General features: G+C 42.2%; 1 protein-coding gene across 5 annotated transcripts in view; it reads right to left on the reverse strand.

Annotated features, from left to right (window-relative positions):
• The window catches only part of AGMO (alkylglycerol monooxygenase), a 318,841-nt gene that overhangs the window by 107,182 nt on the left and 195,387 nt on the right, over positions 1 to 16,272 (reverse strand). For 4 of the 5 annotated variants that reach the window (XR_011139628.1, XR_011139627.1, XM_009680843.2 and 1 more), the window contains one exon: positions 15,661 to 15,981. The exons of the other annotated variant lie outside the window; for it this stretch is intronic. Coding sequence is in view for 2 of the 4 variants with exons in the window: in XM_009680843.2 (XP_009679138.2) it covers positions 15,901 to 15,981 (81 nt within the window). In the remaining 2 variants the exon portion in view is untranslated. Of the gene's footprint in view, positions 1 to 15,660; positions 15,982 to 16,272 lie in introns of those variants that run through there. 5 annotated transcript variants of the gene reach the window in all.

The raw sequence follows: 16,272 nt of genomic DNA on the forward strand, positions 1-16,272 counted from the left end.
ATAAATCTCTATGAATCTGTATATTTAATGTCATGTTGATCAAGTAGTAAGACATTTCCACCGGTGCAAGTTTTCCCAGAATCACAGAACAGTTCAGGTTGGAAGGGATCTTTGGGGATCTTCTAGTTTGACCCTCCTGCTCAAGCAGGGTCAGGTAGAGCAGGTCATCCAGGACCATGTCCTGTCAGGTTTTGAACATCTCCAAGAATGGAGACTCCACAACCTCTCTGGGCAACCCTGTTCCACTTTTCAAATGCCCTCACAATAAAAGTGTTTTCTAATGTTCAAATAGAATTTCCTGTGTTTCAATTTGTGCCCACTGCCTCTCATTCTGTCATAGGGCACCACTGAGGAGAGGCTGGTTCCATCTGCCTTACAGCCCACATCAGTATTTATACACAATGGTCAGATCCTCTCTGAGTCTCCTCTTCTCCAGGCTAAACAATTCCAGCTCTTTCAGCCTCTCCTCATATGAGAGATGCTCCAAGTCCTTAATCATCTTTGTGACCTTTGTTTTGCAAAAACTGCAACAGGATCCATAATGAACTGTACCACAAGATGTCAGTATCCAAAGAAAATAGCTCCCATGTTCATTCTTCAAGGCTTCCTATGAGCTTCCTGTGAAACTTGTTCCAGTCTGGAGTAATTTTGAGTAACAAATATGTCAGAAAAGTTGCTGGTCTAATTACAAGCACTTGGCTGGAGGAAAGCGCCCAGATCATTTGAATGATCTGTTTCAAGTTACTTGTCCAGCCAAGAACCCCTTTAACACATTTAGAACCCCTTTAACACTTTTCAGTCTATCTAGAACCCTGAAACTGTACAGTAATTCAAAGACTCAGCCACTCACATGCTTCTGCTAATGACAAATCTGTGGCTCCCATTCTAGACAACCTAAATTTTTTAATGTAATTATTTTTACCTAAAGTTTCTTACCTAAGCTACTGCACTTGTAATATGCTATTGCACTTACATTTTAAGCCTTTGTTTTTTTACAGTGAATTTGGCTGAACCACAGTTTAATGAACTTAGGATATGAGGCAATTCAATGAGCCAAGAAGAACAAACAACCACATACAAAGGTCAGTGCAGCTACCCAGTTTATTTCAGCCAAGGGTCCAGCTCTACTTAGTAAAACACTGTAAGAATAGACCCAAGCTGCTCCTTCTTTCCTATCTGCCTAAAGAAATTTTTCCAACTCCAGATTTGTGTTGGAATGACAGAAACCTCTCAGATGTATAAATGTCAGAGCATGCCAGAGACCACTAAGCATTTGCACATGCTACAGGTAGTAGGGTTTCTTCCTTTCAGAAGCAGTAGGACATGAGCACCTGTAATCTAGAATCAGCTTTTAGTGAACAAAGCAAGGGGCTTTTTCATTTCCTTTTAACCTTCTGGTTCGTGTCAGAGAAGGAGCTTCTCTTTTGTCTCTTATTGTCTCTGATGTGTTACTGCCAGCAGGAACCTTATCTGGGAGACTCTCTCTCTTGGAATCAGCCTATGAGAGAAAAGTAGACCTCAGGTCCTCATATACACTGTCTAGGCAGTTTACTTGGGTGACCACCTCCAGTGATTTTGTAAAATGGGCAGCCAGACAGCAGATTAAAACTACATAACATAGCTATTCTTGGCTCTTAAAATCAATCTTTCATGGATAATCTACATCTAGGGAGATGATGGTCTAGGGTCATTAGCTCAGCTGACTGTCCAGTTGTGTAGTCTGCCCACAGAAGACTAAGAAAGGCACTGTGACCTTTCAAATAATCCAGCGAGAAAATGTCAGCCCAGTAGCCTCTGATATAGACAGAATGCCACTGTTCAGCAGTCATAAACGGGGTTTTACTGATCAGATCTTCTAAAACATCTACAGTACAGAATTTTATCTAGTCAATAATTCCATCTGTGCTACAACAAAAAAAAGAGTAACACGTAAAGCAAGCAATCATCACAGCTCTGAAAAACTGAAAAAGAAATGGTTGAGAAGACTTCCAAAACACAGTTAAAAATTTAACATATTTTCTCCAGATAGGCAAATGAGACACAGAAAGCATGAAAGAAAAATATATTTCTGTATATGCTCCTCCCTAACAGAAACTTCCACAGGAACAGAAAGCAAGGAGAAAGACACATATATTATTGTTTTGCACCTTTATCATATTCATGTCTGCTGCATATGCAAACAGTCAAAACCTAGAGGTTATAACTGCAGTTACCCAGAAATATTAGATAGCGGCCAAGAAATGTATCTATGACTTCTGGAAAATAAAGAAATATATCTTGTATGTCGTTTTCTCTGTGAATTTAGACATAAAACTCCACACTGGTGTATCTATTCATCCACATCTCAGACTAAATGCATGTTTTTTAAGCAGACACGGCCAAGAACACAGGCACTAATAATTCTGTTGCTCTGAGACCTCCTTAACAGGAAAATGGGTCCTACAGTTGAGTATTTTCCACAGAATATATTTAGACTTCTACAGGACTACATTTTCCATAAGTTCCAGAAAATCTTCCAGAAAAAACAAAAACATCCCAGTGCACATTTCTGGCAATTTTGACCAAGCTCAGACTGCGGTACTGAATTTGAAATATGACATTGCTTTTTATTAATATCAATAATGCAGGGGTCAATATTTGCTAACTCCTGTTAACAGTTATACTGGCAATTACTGCTGTTTCCCAGTATATTTAGACTGCAAGGCAGCTCTAATAGTTACTTCAGTGTACTGATGAAAGTTAACTTTTTCATAGCTGCTACTTTATGCTACACTGCCTATGACTATATCTATTATTTGTGAAATAACATCTAGAGGAAATATTCTTTGAACCTTTGTTCTTTCTGAAAAATCAAAAGAAATATATGTAAAAATGCACTCTACCTCTGTCAGGTAGAGTCAGTCTAGCTGGTCTATCTACCAGCCAGAAGTGATTTCTGTCAATGATCCCTAAACGTTGTATACAAGCCTGTATATTCATTCTAAAAAATGACACAATTACACTGAGAAATGTACTAATAATGCACTTGAAGTGGTCATCATTTACACCTATTGCAATGGCCTGTGCTACTTTTAACCTCTTTTTAATGTTTTGCATTCAAGTGCATTAGAATCTGACAGGACCATAAAGACATGCATTGCAAGCACATGTCAGATCCCTCTAACATATCCGCATAATATTTCATCATCTTGATGAAAATATACGTAGAAAAATGTCTGATGTGCATTAGAAGACCCACGTGCTTTACACTTAAGCAAAGCACAGTGTCGCAGAAAACTTCCTGAACAGGAGAAACCCAAAGCAAAAAAAAAAAAGTAGAAACCACAAGGGTAATCTGTTCAGACATAATGCTCCTGGCCCAAATTTGAAAAGTAGGCTGAGATCAGATAACCTACTGCTGATGAAAAAAAGAGCCATGGGATATGTAATGCCTGGCCTTGCTTGGGGCTTCTCTTTTCTGTGCTACCTGTTCTTTTTAACTTCCATTTTCGAGTGATGGTAAAAGGATGTCTGTGCTATTCACTGCTGTGCCTGATAGCCTTGAAAATGCCAACCTCTTGCTGCCTCCCTACAGCGTGCCCTCCCCTCCTGCTCTGCCAGGGCCTCCAGCAACCTGTGCTTCTCCCTCACCCTGCAACAAGGCTGCCGAAGCTCATGTCCCATTTCCCGCCTGGAAAATCTGGGGGAGTGGAGCCTGAGCACCTCACCTTGTTTAGGCTGCTTGATAGGATACAATACCCATCTCACTCAATGCTCAGATGCCTCCTATCCACACCCAGAGATGAGTTATTTTTCATGTAACTTCTTAACAGTTTGTGATTCCTCAGGGAAAATATTATAAGCTGCTATAAAGAGCTGCAAAGAGGAAGCCGTTAGCAGTGCACAGCAAGTTTCCATGGTCCTACAACACACCCAGGACTGTGCTAACTAAAATTGAATGCTGCCACAGGGCTTTCTTGCAAGGAGAAAGCTTTGAAAAAATGATTATTGAGCAATAATTCTGCCTCTGGAGCACAAACTGCTGTTCATTGTTCTTCAATCATAAGGATATTTATGCACATAAAATAGTCTTATTAACAGTATATAGCTTATGGTCAATAGTCTCGTTTCTCCCGTACAAATGCTCAGGGGCAAAAAGTATAGAAAAGCCTGATACATCCTCCTGGCAAGACAGCTGAGTGCCATATTCTTGTTGTCTTTGGGTGGCTTTGATCCTGACGAAAGGGACTGCATGAAATCTCTTAACTACTGAAACCATTAGAGAAAGTGCTAGTGGAAAATGTGGTCTTCCAGTTTTGGGCTGGCCATCTGAAGGCTGAACTTCACCTTGTGAAGCAAGGACATTAGGCTAAATCTGTTCCAGCAATGTCTCTACACTTCCCAGATGATCTTTGCTGCCTGAACATGTATGTAAGTAATACATGTAAGTGACATGTATGTAAGAAATATCAGAGGTATGAGGGCAATCCTAGATTTTCTCATGAATAACAGGAATATTGCTGCCAAAGGAAAAAATCTTCACGTATATACCTTATTACTGGCCATGAAGGGATGAGTGCATTACTCCTCTGTTACAGCAGTATTTCAGGGAAAACAGGTAATATATAAAAGAAAAGCAAATGCAATCTGACCTCCAATGGCTAACTTTGCTGTCAAAACCTCAGAAATGTCACTTACATTTCTCCCACCAATCTCCGATTATCTGGCATTTCTTTTGTTAGACATCACTGTGAAATCTAGTTTGTGGTGATGGATAGGAAACTACATGAGGGCTTGAGGTTTTCTGGAAATCAGCACATCGGTAAATACCTACAGTGCTGCGCTGTACAACACCTTACCCTCCCTCAAAGCATTTTCTTGCCCTGTGAGTAAAAGAAGAGCAAAAATTAAATCCGTTATTTCCAAATGATTAAAGGTAAGGAGTCCATCATGAGCCCTGTGTGGGGAGAAGGTAAAGGGCTGGTAGAACTGAAATCACAAAAGCTACTATTTGAGGCAAAGAGTAATGCCATTATCTCCAAATAACAGGCTCATGACCTCAACGCAGACAGACACCAGCAAAAGACATGATCACATGCAGTCAGTTAATAGGCTATTCTTGGATCTAAAGATTGTAGTTTTAACTGTCTCCATGCAGTATTTTCCTCTCCTGGCAAGCATTTTGATTATTGTAATTTATGTGCTGATAAAGTACTTTCATTCAAGGTTTATGGAAAAAGCTAAGTGGCAGTAGCACCACCAATTCCATAATGTTTGCAATGTTCCATGGTTTTTTTTTCTTTTAATCTTTTTTTAATTAAACATAACTGCTACTAGGCTGCCTGCCTGTCTCTGTTGCACTAAAATCAGCAGGTTAGAAAATAGCGCATTAAAAAAAACAATAGTACATCCTGAGGCTGAGGCAGATAGTGAAAGAAGCAGAGTGCTTGAGGGGCAAAAAGTAACTAGAAGGAATTAATACAGAAGAAACAGGAAAGGGAGTAGAAACTGGGAAAAGGACAGTGCTATTTTACTGGAATGGAAATAGAAAATGAATCATTAGAGGAAACCAGGCAGACATATGAAATAAGTAAATGTAACATTAACAATGTACAAGCAGTATAATGTGTATTTGGAATACTAAAGTGCATGTTTACTGATAGAAGCAATAAAGAAAGTGGTCACCTCTAGATTACCATGGTTGGGATGGTACAATAACTATAAAAATATAAATTCTTTGTGGGTATGCAGTGTGCCCTGATACGCCTGCACACAAAAAACGAAAGCAAGCAGGAGCGTATTTTTTGCAGAGATAAACAAACACAAGAGAAGGAGAGAGACAGACAGAAAAATGAGAAGAAAATAAGGACTAAAAGAGGAAGTATAAAAAATATAGCAAGGGGCTGAGGGGAGAACATTCATTTTGTATCACTTTCCTTTGCCAAACCATAAACACAGGGACACTCAGCAGTTCATACTTACTCAATGTTTCCACATTTTTCTGCTGTTTTCCATAGGTGGGGCAAAAATGACAAAGGGCTGAGCCAAGATTTCCATTGGCCCTTGTATTAATATGGAAGTGCTGCTCCAATATATGAGATATCTTATTTTTGCTTTACCTTGTGGTTTGTATCTGAGTTTCAGACTCGTTTTTTTTTTACACTTGTTTCATCCGTAGGAACACAAAATACTGAAGTCCACAGTACCTCTCTTGCTTGCTTTGAATAGATGCTGGGAATGACAGGTAACATAACATACTATGACTTAGATTCTTTCCTGTCCCGAGGTTTGCTTAGAGTAGGGGGCCCTCAAAGTGCCTGTTCTGTGGGCCAGTTTGTATTAACCCCAGTCTAAACAGGCTGAACACTAGCTAGCAATCAGGAAACTCAGCAAAGCTCTGCCTCATGACCATCATATATTCCCATGCTGGAGCCAGAGGATTTATTCACAAAGGAGAGATCAGCAATATTTTTTCATGCAGTATTAGCAATCCCAAGTGTTTAAAAATCATGAACCCTCATGTAATCATGAAGGTGATTTAAAAGGCAAAATACTTTAAAATAGTACTTATTAAAATCTTATTATTTGCCTCATTGATTTTAAACCTTCTATGGTTTGTGTTTTCTGTCATTAGAAACATTTTTTAATGAAAGCAAATAAAAACGAATAAAAAAATTAAAAAGCAGTAATAACAGGATTCCAAGAGCCAGAGTTCTAAGAAAAACATCAGCTATGGGCAACAAATAATATTACAAGGTGTGACAATGTTTTTAACGTTGTCTGAAGGTCATTTCTGTCCTTGGCAAATTCCACCACTACGCCTCAGCTATCTTTGTATCACAAGCTTAAGAGCAAAGAAGAAGAAAAGTCAGAAGTCTTACCTTTCAGTGCTGTTCACTTGTGTCTGATTACATGAAATAAAACCTTGAAAACTTAACAGGACTTTGTTTGTTTGTAATGAGGAAACTTTAAAATATGTCACCCAATCAACTTCTGTCTTTCAGATAGGATCTAGGTAACAACATCCATAATCTCACAGACTTGAGAGAAAACTGGAAACAGGAAACACAAAAGAAAGGGCTTACAGCTTTAACTTCCTCTGTCATTGGTTAGCCATCAAAGGGCTCTGAATTTAATACAGAACAAAGAACACCATGTTCTCAGCTTACAGGAACAACTAAATGTGCAACTGTGCTACTTTTAATTAATGCACTATACCAAAGCTTAGAGTTGCAGCACACGTTGCATGAATCTTGCTTCCACTCATGGAATGCTTTGCCCTGATCCCCTGAAGTCAAGGCAAAGATTTTCAGTGACTTGGATGGTGCAGGGTCAGGTCTCAATTGAACACAGTGTTCAGCTCCTTGCTTCTGGATTTTCAGTAACTTGATATTGTTGCGTACACAGTCCAGGAAAGGCCATGTATAGAGATGTGACATTACAACAGCTGGAATGAGTAGGGGAAGTCAGTTTTTTAACACTTACTGAAAAAAAGTTCTGTTTATCTACATTTTTCCCCCAAGGTATGCCACTGGGAGTTTAATGATGAACAAAACCAAAAGGAAGTCTTAAGCAATACTGCAAACACTACAAAAGTGATTTATAAGGTTTCTTACTTGGACATATGAGGCTAGGGGTTTAGCCTGCAGAATATTTTTGTTCCTGGAGACGTGAAGAGGTGTTTCTCTAAAGAAAAACAATTACTTGCACAAAATTCATTAGCTCTGCAATAATATTTTGTTCACTAATGCCCTCACATAATTCACCTGATTTCACTTAATCCCATACAATTGGAAACACACAATATGCGTAAACACCAAGGAGATAAGCAATGGAATATTAAAAAAGTGAGGGGAGGACAGATGGATTACCACAAATATATCCTACCAATAAGCAATGTTTGATGTTAGCATTTAATTCATTCAGTCAACTCTACACAATATCTTTATCTATATATAAATGAATTAACTGGCCACCTAGCCTCCCAGAGCCTCTTCATTATTCATAACCAGAGACCTTTGACATGATTGTTTCACCCTATGTAGTGGCTATAAAGACAGTATAAACTAGATCCAGTACAGTCTTAGGCAGCTAAAATATTGAAATACTTAAAAAAAAATTCAAAACAAGTAAGTTGACAAGGACATAACTACCTGAGACACAGCTAATGGAAGAATGCTGCAGTCAAGGATGTTTCTATGAGCCTGTCCATTAAACTCCCTCCTACCTGGGAAGGCAGAGCTCATCTTCCAGGCCTGAACCAAAGGATTGCTTATATAAACTCGATGGCTGTTACCATAAAATACAGGAGCCTGAAACCAGACCTGATGCTCACTCCAACATGACTGTTCAAGGCTTCAAGAGTCATTCGCTCAAACTCTTTGCTGCTTAACATGAAATGCGAGGAACATTCCTCTCCTGCACCTTGCTTTAGAACAATATATACATGAGGGCCACAGTCCTTGGTAAATAGGAAATTTGGGTTCAATACCTTCAGAAAAAGCGGAAATTTTGGGGGCCTCTGCTTTAACAACAGGGGTGACTTCTTCCGCCACTTTTTAGAAGAAATGATTGCAAGAACATTTTATAAGGGACATAGCATAGTCCTGTCAGAGCACGTTAAATGTTCCTAGCAGTAGAGCCCCCCGCAGGCTTGAAACTGAGGAATGTTTCATTTCTGGATTCCAATCAAGAGGAGAAATGAGACACTTTAAAGGTAGGCCTGTAGGGTTTCTATCGTGTGTTTAGGCTCTCTGAGAGCGTAGGCTGTAGCAGGGATATTTTAAGCATTGTATTTTGTGCCTGCGCCTGTATTTGCATTTTTCATTTAATAGAATTGGCCCCATATGAGTACAACTATTTTATTTGGAATGATATCTTAGTTAAATTACTGTGCCTTTTGTATTTGTCACTAGTTTCTCTGTATTTTCTAATTTATTTGCATGCAACTGATAAGGATTAGAAAGATTCTGCAGGAACTAGTGATTTATGTAGAATGTTTATGTCTTAATTTGCGCTTACCTTCAAAATCACATTAATTGCTTCATGCAAATAAATGATATTCATTAACATAACTTTAAAATTAATGTAATGGATCATAGGTACATATGGATCTTCATTATTGTCCTTCCAAGATGGCATATTTTTAAACACAGATTTCCAGTGTATATGATACATTTGATGACAGAAAGAGCTGAGGGTCTATTGCAGCAAATAGTACAAAGACACATAGAGTTTTACCTCAGTTGACCAACTGAAAGCTAAAAAACACTAATGCATTGAATTTTTCTGTTCATGTCTCTTTGAAGGATTTCTTTTGATAAGAAAACTGCCCTTCAATGTGACTTTTCATTACAATACTAAGGCAAAATATTAAACTGATCTCATAACATTGCTGTAAGGTTGATGTCCCTATTTCAAATTTAGAAAGTACAGTTGCACTAACTTGTGGGGTCACCTAAAAAGTGTGTGGATTGTGTTCCACTTTTGCCATCAGATTCTATCATTATATTAAATGTAATAGCTTTATAAGAAAAAGATGTTATACTTTGATTATGGTGAGACACATCATCAGTATTGCCATCACGCAATGAGCGCAGCCAACAGAGGCAGCGAACAGACGCAGCAGTTTGCACAGCAGTGTCTGGGCTCTGCCTGGGCCTTTTGTGGGCCTTGCTGGAAGTTGTGGAGACTTTCTGGGGACCCCCAAGGAACTAGACAGTGCTTGCTGCTAGCAGGAAGGGAAAGCTAGGCAAGGACAACTGCAGGGGGCCTTGACTTACCTTCTCCTGGGAAGTTCTAGCTAGGTGGGGCTGCTGCTAACGAGCTCTCTGGGCTGCCCTGGTCAGAAGGAGCTGGGGCTTTTGTTTCAGGTGGCTCCTGATTGGGTGGGTCAAGCACCCTTGTGAGTCACTGCTAGGCAGAGGCCTATATAAGAGCCAGGCCTAGAGTGCAGCCATAGATGCAGCAGTTTGTGCAGCAGTTTGTGCAGCAGGGCACCAGAAGGCAAGGAAGGCACCTCTCCATTTTGCACAGTGGTGTGTCCTTCCCCGGAGCATGGTCATGACACACCGCAGAGCACGTTCCCCAGTGGCTGTTGGAGGTGCTGCATTGGCTGTGTCTGAGGCTTCAATCCAGGCAGACCCTCTGACAGCAGATGTAGCCCCTACAGGTGTCAGGCTGCAGGGAGTGCCTGGGGCCTCTCTCTGAGGCCTGGGCTGACAGTCAGCTCTCCTGTGTGAGGTGTGCTGTGGTTGACCAGTCGTATCACCACATAAAGAAGTTGCGGGAGGAGGTCAGTAGGCTGCGTAGCATCCCAGAGGATGAGTGGGAGATTGAGAGGGCGTTCTCGGAGACTGTTCAGCTCCAGGAGTCCCCTGCCCCCACTGCAGTGGAGTTGTCAGAGGGCTCAGCACCGTGTGTAAAGGTGCATCATAACGCTGCTGAAGAGGGCTGGAAGCTGGTGACCTCTCGTAGAAGGAAAAAGGCTCTTGCTCCTCCTGAAGACTTACCCTTGAAGAACAAGTTTAGCGCCCTCCAAGCTGAGGAGAGGCTGGGCATGGCTCCAAGGGAGGCAACTAGCCTGTCAGACCCTGTGCCGTGCAGGAACCCCCGGAAGAAGCGGCGAGTGATTGTTGTGGGTGACTCCCTGCTGCAGGGGACAGAGGCACCTATCTGCTGACCTGACCTCTTGTCCAGAGAGGTTTGCTGCCTGCCAGGGGCTCGAGTAAGAGATGTCATGGAAAGACTGCCAAGGCTTGTCCATGCATCAGGCTACTACCCTCTGCTGCTCTTCCATGTGGGCACTAATGACACCAAGGGCAAATTGGACACCATCAAACAGGATTTCAGAGCTCTGGGGATGGTGGTCAAGGGTCTGGGAGCCCAGGTTGTTTTCTCCTCAGTCCTGCCTGTGAAGGAGAAGGATGGGAGGAGGAGTAGATGGGTTTTCCAAGTTAACAGCTGGCTGTGCTGCTAGTGTTAGCAACAGGGTTTTGGTTTCTATGACCATGGAACCCTGTTTGAAGATCAACAGCTGATGGGGAGCGATGGGATCCACCTTACCAAGCGGGGCACACGCGTCTTTGCCCACAGATTGGCCAGCCTGGTACGGAGGGCTTTAAACTAGGCAAGATGGGGGAAGGGGAGAATTATAGAGACAGGGTAGTCAGTAAAACACTACTCAAGTCAGGGGGCCTCCAGTGGATGCATGCAGCCAGGGGAGTCAGCACAGGACATGGCTATGGAGGATCCTCTTGCACCTCTCCTGAGAAGTCTGCATGCTCAACTGCCTCTCTGAAATGCCTGTATACCAATGCACGCAGCATGGGGAATAAGGAGGAAGAACTAGAGATCTGTGTGGGGTCGCAGGGCCATGATCTCATTGCAGTTACAGAGACATGGTGGGATAGCTCCCATGACTGGAATGCTGTTCTGGATGGCTATGGGCTTTTTAGGAAAGACAGGCCAGGAAGGCGAGGTGGTGGAGTTGCCCTTTATGTGAGGGAGCAACGAGAATGTATGGAGCTCTGCCTCGGGGTGGATGAAGAGCTTATGGGTAAGGATTAAAGGGCAGGCTAACATGGGTGACACAGCTGTAGGTTTTTACTACAGGCCACCTGATCAGGAAGAAGTAGTTGATGAGGCCTTCTACAGACAGCTGGAAGTAGCCTCATGATCACAGGCCCTGGTTCTCATGGGGGACTTCAACCACCTTGACATCTGCTGGGAAGACAGCACAGCTAGGCACAAACAAACAGTCAAGGAGGTTCCTGCAGAGCATTGATGATAACTTTTTGACACAGGTGGTGGAGACGCCAACAAGAAGTGTGCTGCTAGACCTTGTACTAACAAACAAAGAAGGTCTGGTTGGAGAGGTGAAGGTTGGGGGCAGCCTTGGCTGCAGTGACCATGAGATGGTGGAGTTCAGGATCCTACGAGGAGGGAGCAGGGCGATAGGTAAGATCACAACGCTGGACTTCAGGAGAGCTGACTTTGGCCTCTTGAGGGACCTACTTAGGGGAATCTCATGGGGTACGGCCCTAGAAGGAAGGCGGGTCCAGGAAAGCTGGTTAATGTTCAAGCATCAGTTCCTCCAAGCTCAAGATGGGTGCATTCCTCAGAGTAAGAAATCCAGCAAAGTGGGCAGGAGACCTGCCTGGATGAGCAAGGAACTCCTGGCCAAACTCCAACAGAAGAAGGAGGTATACCGAATGAGGAAAAGGGGACAGGCCACTTGGGAGGAATACAGGGACGTTGTCAGAGTATGCAGGGATGCGAAAAGAAAGGCTAAGGCCCAGTTGGAATTAAATGTGGCAAGGGATGTCAAGGACAACAAGAAGGGGTTCTTCAAATACATCAATAGCAAAAGGAAGACTAGGGAAAACGTGGGCCCGCTGCTGAATGGGGCGGGTGCCCTGGTGACAAAGGATGCAGAGAAGGCAGAGTTATTGAATGCTGCCTTTGTTTCAGTCTTTACTGCTAAGGCCAGCCCTCAAGAATTCCAGACCCTGGGGAAAGAGAGAAAACCTGGAGATAGGAAGACTCTCCCTTGGTTGAGGAGGATCAGGTTAGAGATCATTTGGGCAAACTTGACATCCACAAATCCATGGGCCCCGATGGGATGCACCCATGAGTGCTGAGGGAGCTGGCGGATGTTATCGCTAGGCCACTCTCCATCATCTTTTGAAGGTAATGGAGATCAGGAGAGGTGCCTGAGGACTGGAAGAAAGCCAATGTCACCCCAGTCTTCCAAAAGGGGAAGAAGGAGGAGCCAGGAAACTACAGGCCTGTCAGCCTCACCTCCAGCCCTGGAAACGTGATGGAACAGCTCCTCCTGGAGGTCATCACTAAGCATGTGGAGGACAAGAAGGTGATGAGGAGTAGTCAGCACAGCTTCACCAAAGGGAAATCATGTTTGACCAGTCTGATAGCCTTCTATGACGGAATGACTGGCTGGGTAGATGAGGGCAGAGCAGTGGATGTTGTCTCCCTGGACTTCAGCAAGGCTTTTGACACTGTCTCCCATCACATTCTCCTAGGTAAGCTCAGGAAGTGTGGGCTAGATGAGTGGACAGTGAGGTGGATTGAGACCTGGCTGGAGGGCCGAGCGCAGAGGGTTGTGGTGAATGGCGCAGAGTCAAGCTGGAGGCCTGTAGCTAGTGGTGTCCCCCAGGGGTCAGTCCTGGGCCAAGTTTTGTTCAATATATTCATCAATGACCTGGAGGAAGGGACAGAGTGCACCCTCTGCAAGTTTGCTGATGATCCTAAACTGGGAGGAGAGGCTAACACACCAGAAGACTGTGCTGCCATTCAGAGGGACCTGGACAGGCTGGAGAGGTGGGCGGAGAGGAACCTCATGAAGTTCCACAAAGGCAAGTGCAAGGTCCTGCACCTAGGGAGAAATAATCCCATGCACCAATACAGGCTGGGGGTTGACCTGCTGGAAAGTAGCTCTGCCGAGAAGGACCTGGGAGTGCTGGTGGACAAGTTAAACATGAGCCAGCAGTGTGCCCTTGTGGCCAAGGTGGCCAATGGTATGCTGGGGTGCATTAGGCAGAGTGTTGCCAGCAGGTGGAGGGAGGTGATCCTGCCCCTCTCCTCAGCCCTGGTGAGGCCTCCCCTGGAGTACTGTGTCCGGTTCTGGGCTCCCCAGTACAAGAGAGAGACGGCACTCCTGGAGAGAGTCCAGCGGAGGGCTACCAAGATGATTAGAGGGCTGGAGCACCTCTCCTATGAGGAAAGACTGCAAGAGCTGGGCCTGTTCAGCCTGGAGAAGAGAAGACTGAGAGGCAATCTCATCAATGTGTGCAAGTATGTGAAGGGAGGGTGTCAAGAGGATGAGGCCAGTCTCTTCTCTGTGGTGCCCAGCGACAGGACAAGAGGCAATGGGCAGAAACTGAACCACAGGAAGTTCCATCTGAACCTGAGAAAAAACTTCTTCACTGTGAGGGTGACAGAGCATTGGAACAGGTTGCCCAGAGAGGTAGTGGAGTCTCCTTCCCTGGAGATATTCAAAACCCGTCTGGATGTGATCCTGGGCAATATGCTCTAGGTGACCCTGCTTGAGCAGGGGGGTTGGACTAGATGATCTCCAGAGGTCCCTTCCAACCTAAACGATTCTGTGATTCTGTGATTGCCTCCATTATGGAGGTAGGGAAATTCAGGCAACGAGATAAGTTTTAGCCAGAAATGAGTATAGTAGAGATTCCACATCTGTGTTTAGTCACTAGATGATAGTTCCATTGTGGGAGCCAGAGATATATAGTTATATTTATTCAGTTCTTAAAAAAAAAAAATTAGAAGCCTACCATGTTATGAATAAATGATCGAACTAAAATTCTAAACAACTATTTATAATCATGGGATTTTTTTTCATCTTCTCATTATGTAAAGTGAAAAAGATCCCCAAGTAAATCATTTATTTACACATGCCTTCAGTTGAGAAAGGTGTGTTCTGTGCTTTGTGTCTCAGCACTGCCTCTAATCAAACGAAAACCTGCTTTCGCAGTTAAATATTTTTAGTTCTTCGAGCATAATCCAAAGTGATAGCCAGGCCATTCAATCCACAAATGGAATAAATTAAAGCTTGGATTTTAAACTAAGAATCTATATAGCATTAGGCTGATACTATCGCTAGACACTGGATTGATTTTATTTATATAACAATATGGTCTTTCTGATGATTTATTGGAAACATTCAATTATGCAGATACTGGCACCTGTTACAGCTAAAGACTGAAAATGCAGGTTAATTAAAAGTGGGCTATCTGTCTACATCTGAGATCTCTGTTAGCATGTCATTAATATCCTAAAGGAAAGTAGAACGGAAAAAAAACCCCAAACCTCATATTTTAATCCAGGTATTATTACTAGTTTGAAGCATGCAAGACAGCCTACATTTTTTAGCTACTTGACTTTAAGCACTTTTAAAAATCTTGGAGCCAAATAAAAGTTGGAAGAGTGTGAGGAAAGAAAAACAACCTAGCTCCAGTATTTTTGCCAGTCCTGCTGTTTGGAGACTCCCTTCACCATTTGTATTTAATTTTCCTATCTCAACAGAAACCATCTTTCCAGCAGCTTCTGAAAGACAAGACGTGCATCTCCCCTGAGATCACCTCGACAGGAAATTACTAGAAATTAAGGGCTCAGTCTTGCAAATATTTTGTCACGTGAGTAACATTAGTGAATGGGATGCTCATTTGTGTAAGTGCTGGCATGGTCAGTATCTGAAGCTGGCAACAGCAGATATACCCCTGAAATAATTCAGTCTAAACCGCAAGCCTGCACTATACAACACATGTATCAGCCAAAGTTATTGAAGATGTTTCGACTCACACTAATTTGAGTTATTTTATCATGCTGTTTTTAATCATTTTGTTGCCTCAGCTATTCATTGGTATGTAGCTGTATGTTACAAACTCACGATTGGGTATGACACTGAGATTCCAGTGTAATTCAGTCATTATGGAAAAACTGACATACATATATTTTTAGATTTAGTCTAGATAAGGCTTTATACCAGGTTGCAACAAATATGATTTTAATTATTTCTATTGTGATGTATACTTTTCACATATGGTTAAATACTAATAAAACGACTGCAAAATGCTATTATTTTACATGCTTTCTAAGATTTTGTGATCCTTTGAATGTAAAAAAAAAATGTTGTGAAAGCATGGGGAAAAATTACAAGAACGTTTTATTTAAATTGATAGGAAATAAAATATCTTTAAAAATCAAATAAAAACAGATGCCTATCCTAATGAACCTTTCAAACCTTTGTACAAAATCACAACCTCCTCCTACCATTTGTGAAATGATTGCAATTCAGTTAGAGGCATAGTTGATTGATTCCAAGGAACTTTGAAGAGTATTCCAAAGTGCTCTTCCCATAATCAAAGTGATGTTAGGTCTGCTCTTTCAGTCATGTTTATCTGTGTATGAATTGCTCCGCTTCATGGTTTGTATTACCCAGAATGCAACGCAGAGGGAAAATAAAACCTACAATGCAAAATTTAAAATACGAAACTATTATATAAGACTTTAAAACCACTAATTATCTGTAAATATAATCAATAGATGAAAAAACAGAACTCTCAAGAGGAAAAATTATGCAAAAATTCTGGACAGAATGATAAATTCACTTTAGGAATTTATACTTTTTTATTGTTCTTTATTGTATACATTCCTGTTGGCATTCATTCCAATGCAAAGTCTGCATGACCTTCCATACTTTGTAATTGAGTTTGGATTTGGAGTTCTCATCATGATATAAGAGGATGCGTCAATTAT

Source organism: Struthio camelus, chromosome 2 (genome assembly GCF_040807025.1).
Source record: "Struthio camelus isolate bStrCam1 chromosome 2, bStrCam1.hap1, whole genome shotgun sequence".
NCBI lineage: Eukaryota > Metazoa > Chordata > Aves > Struthioniformes > Struthionidae > Struthio > Struthio camelus.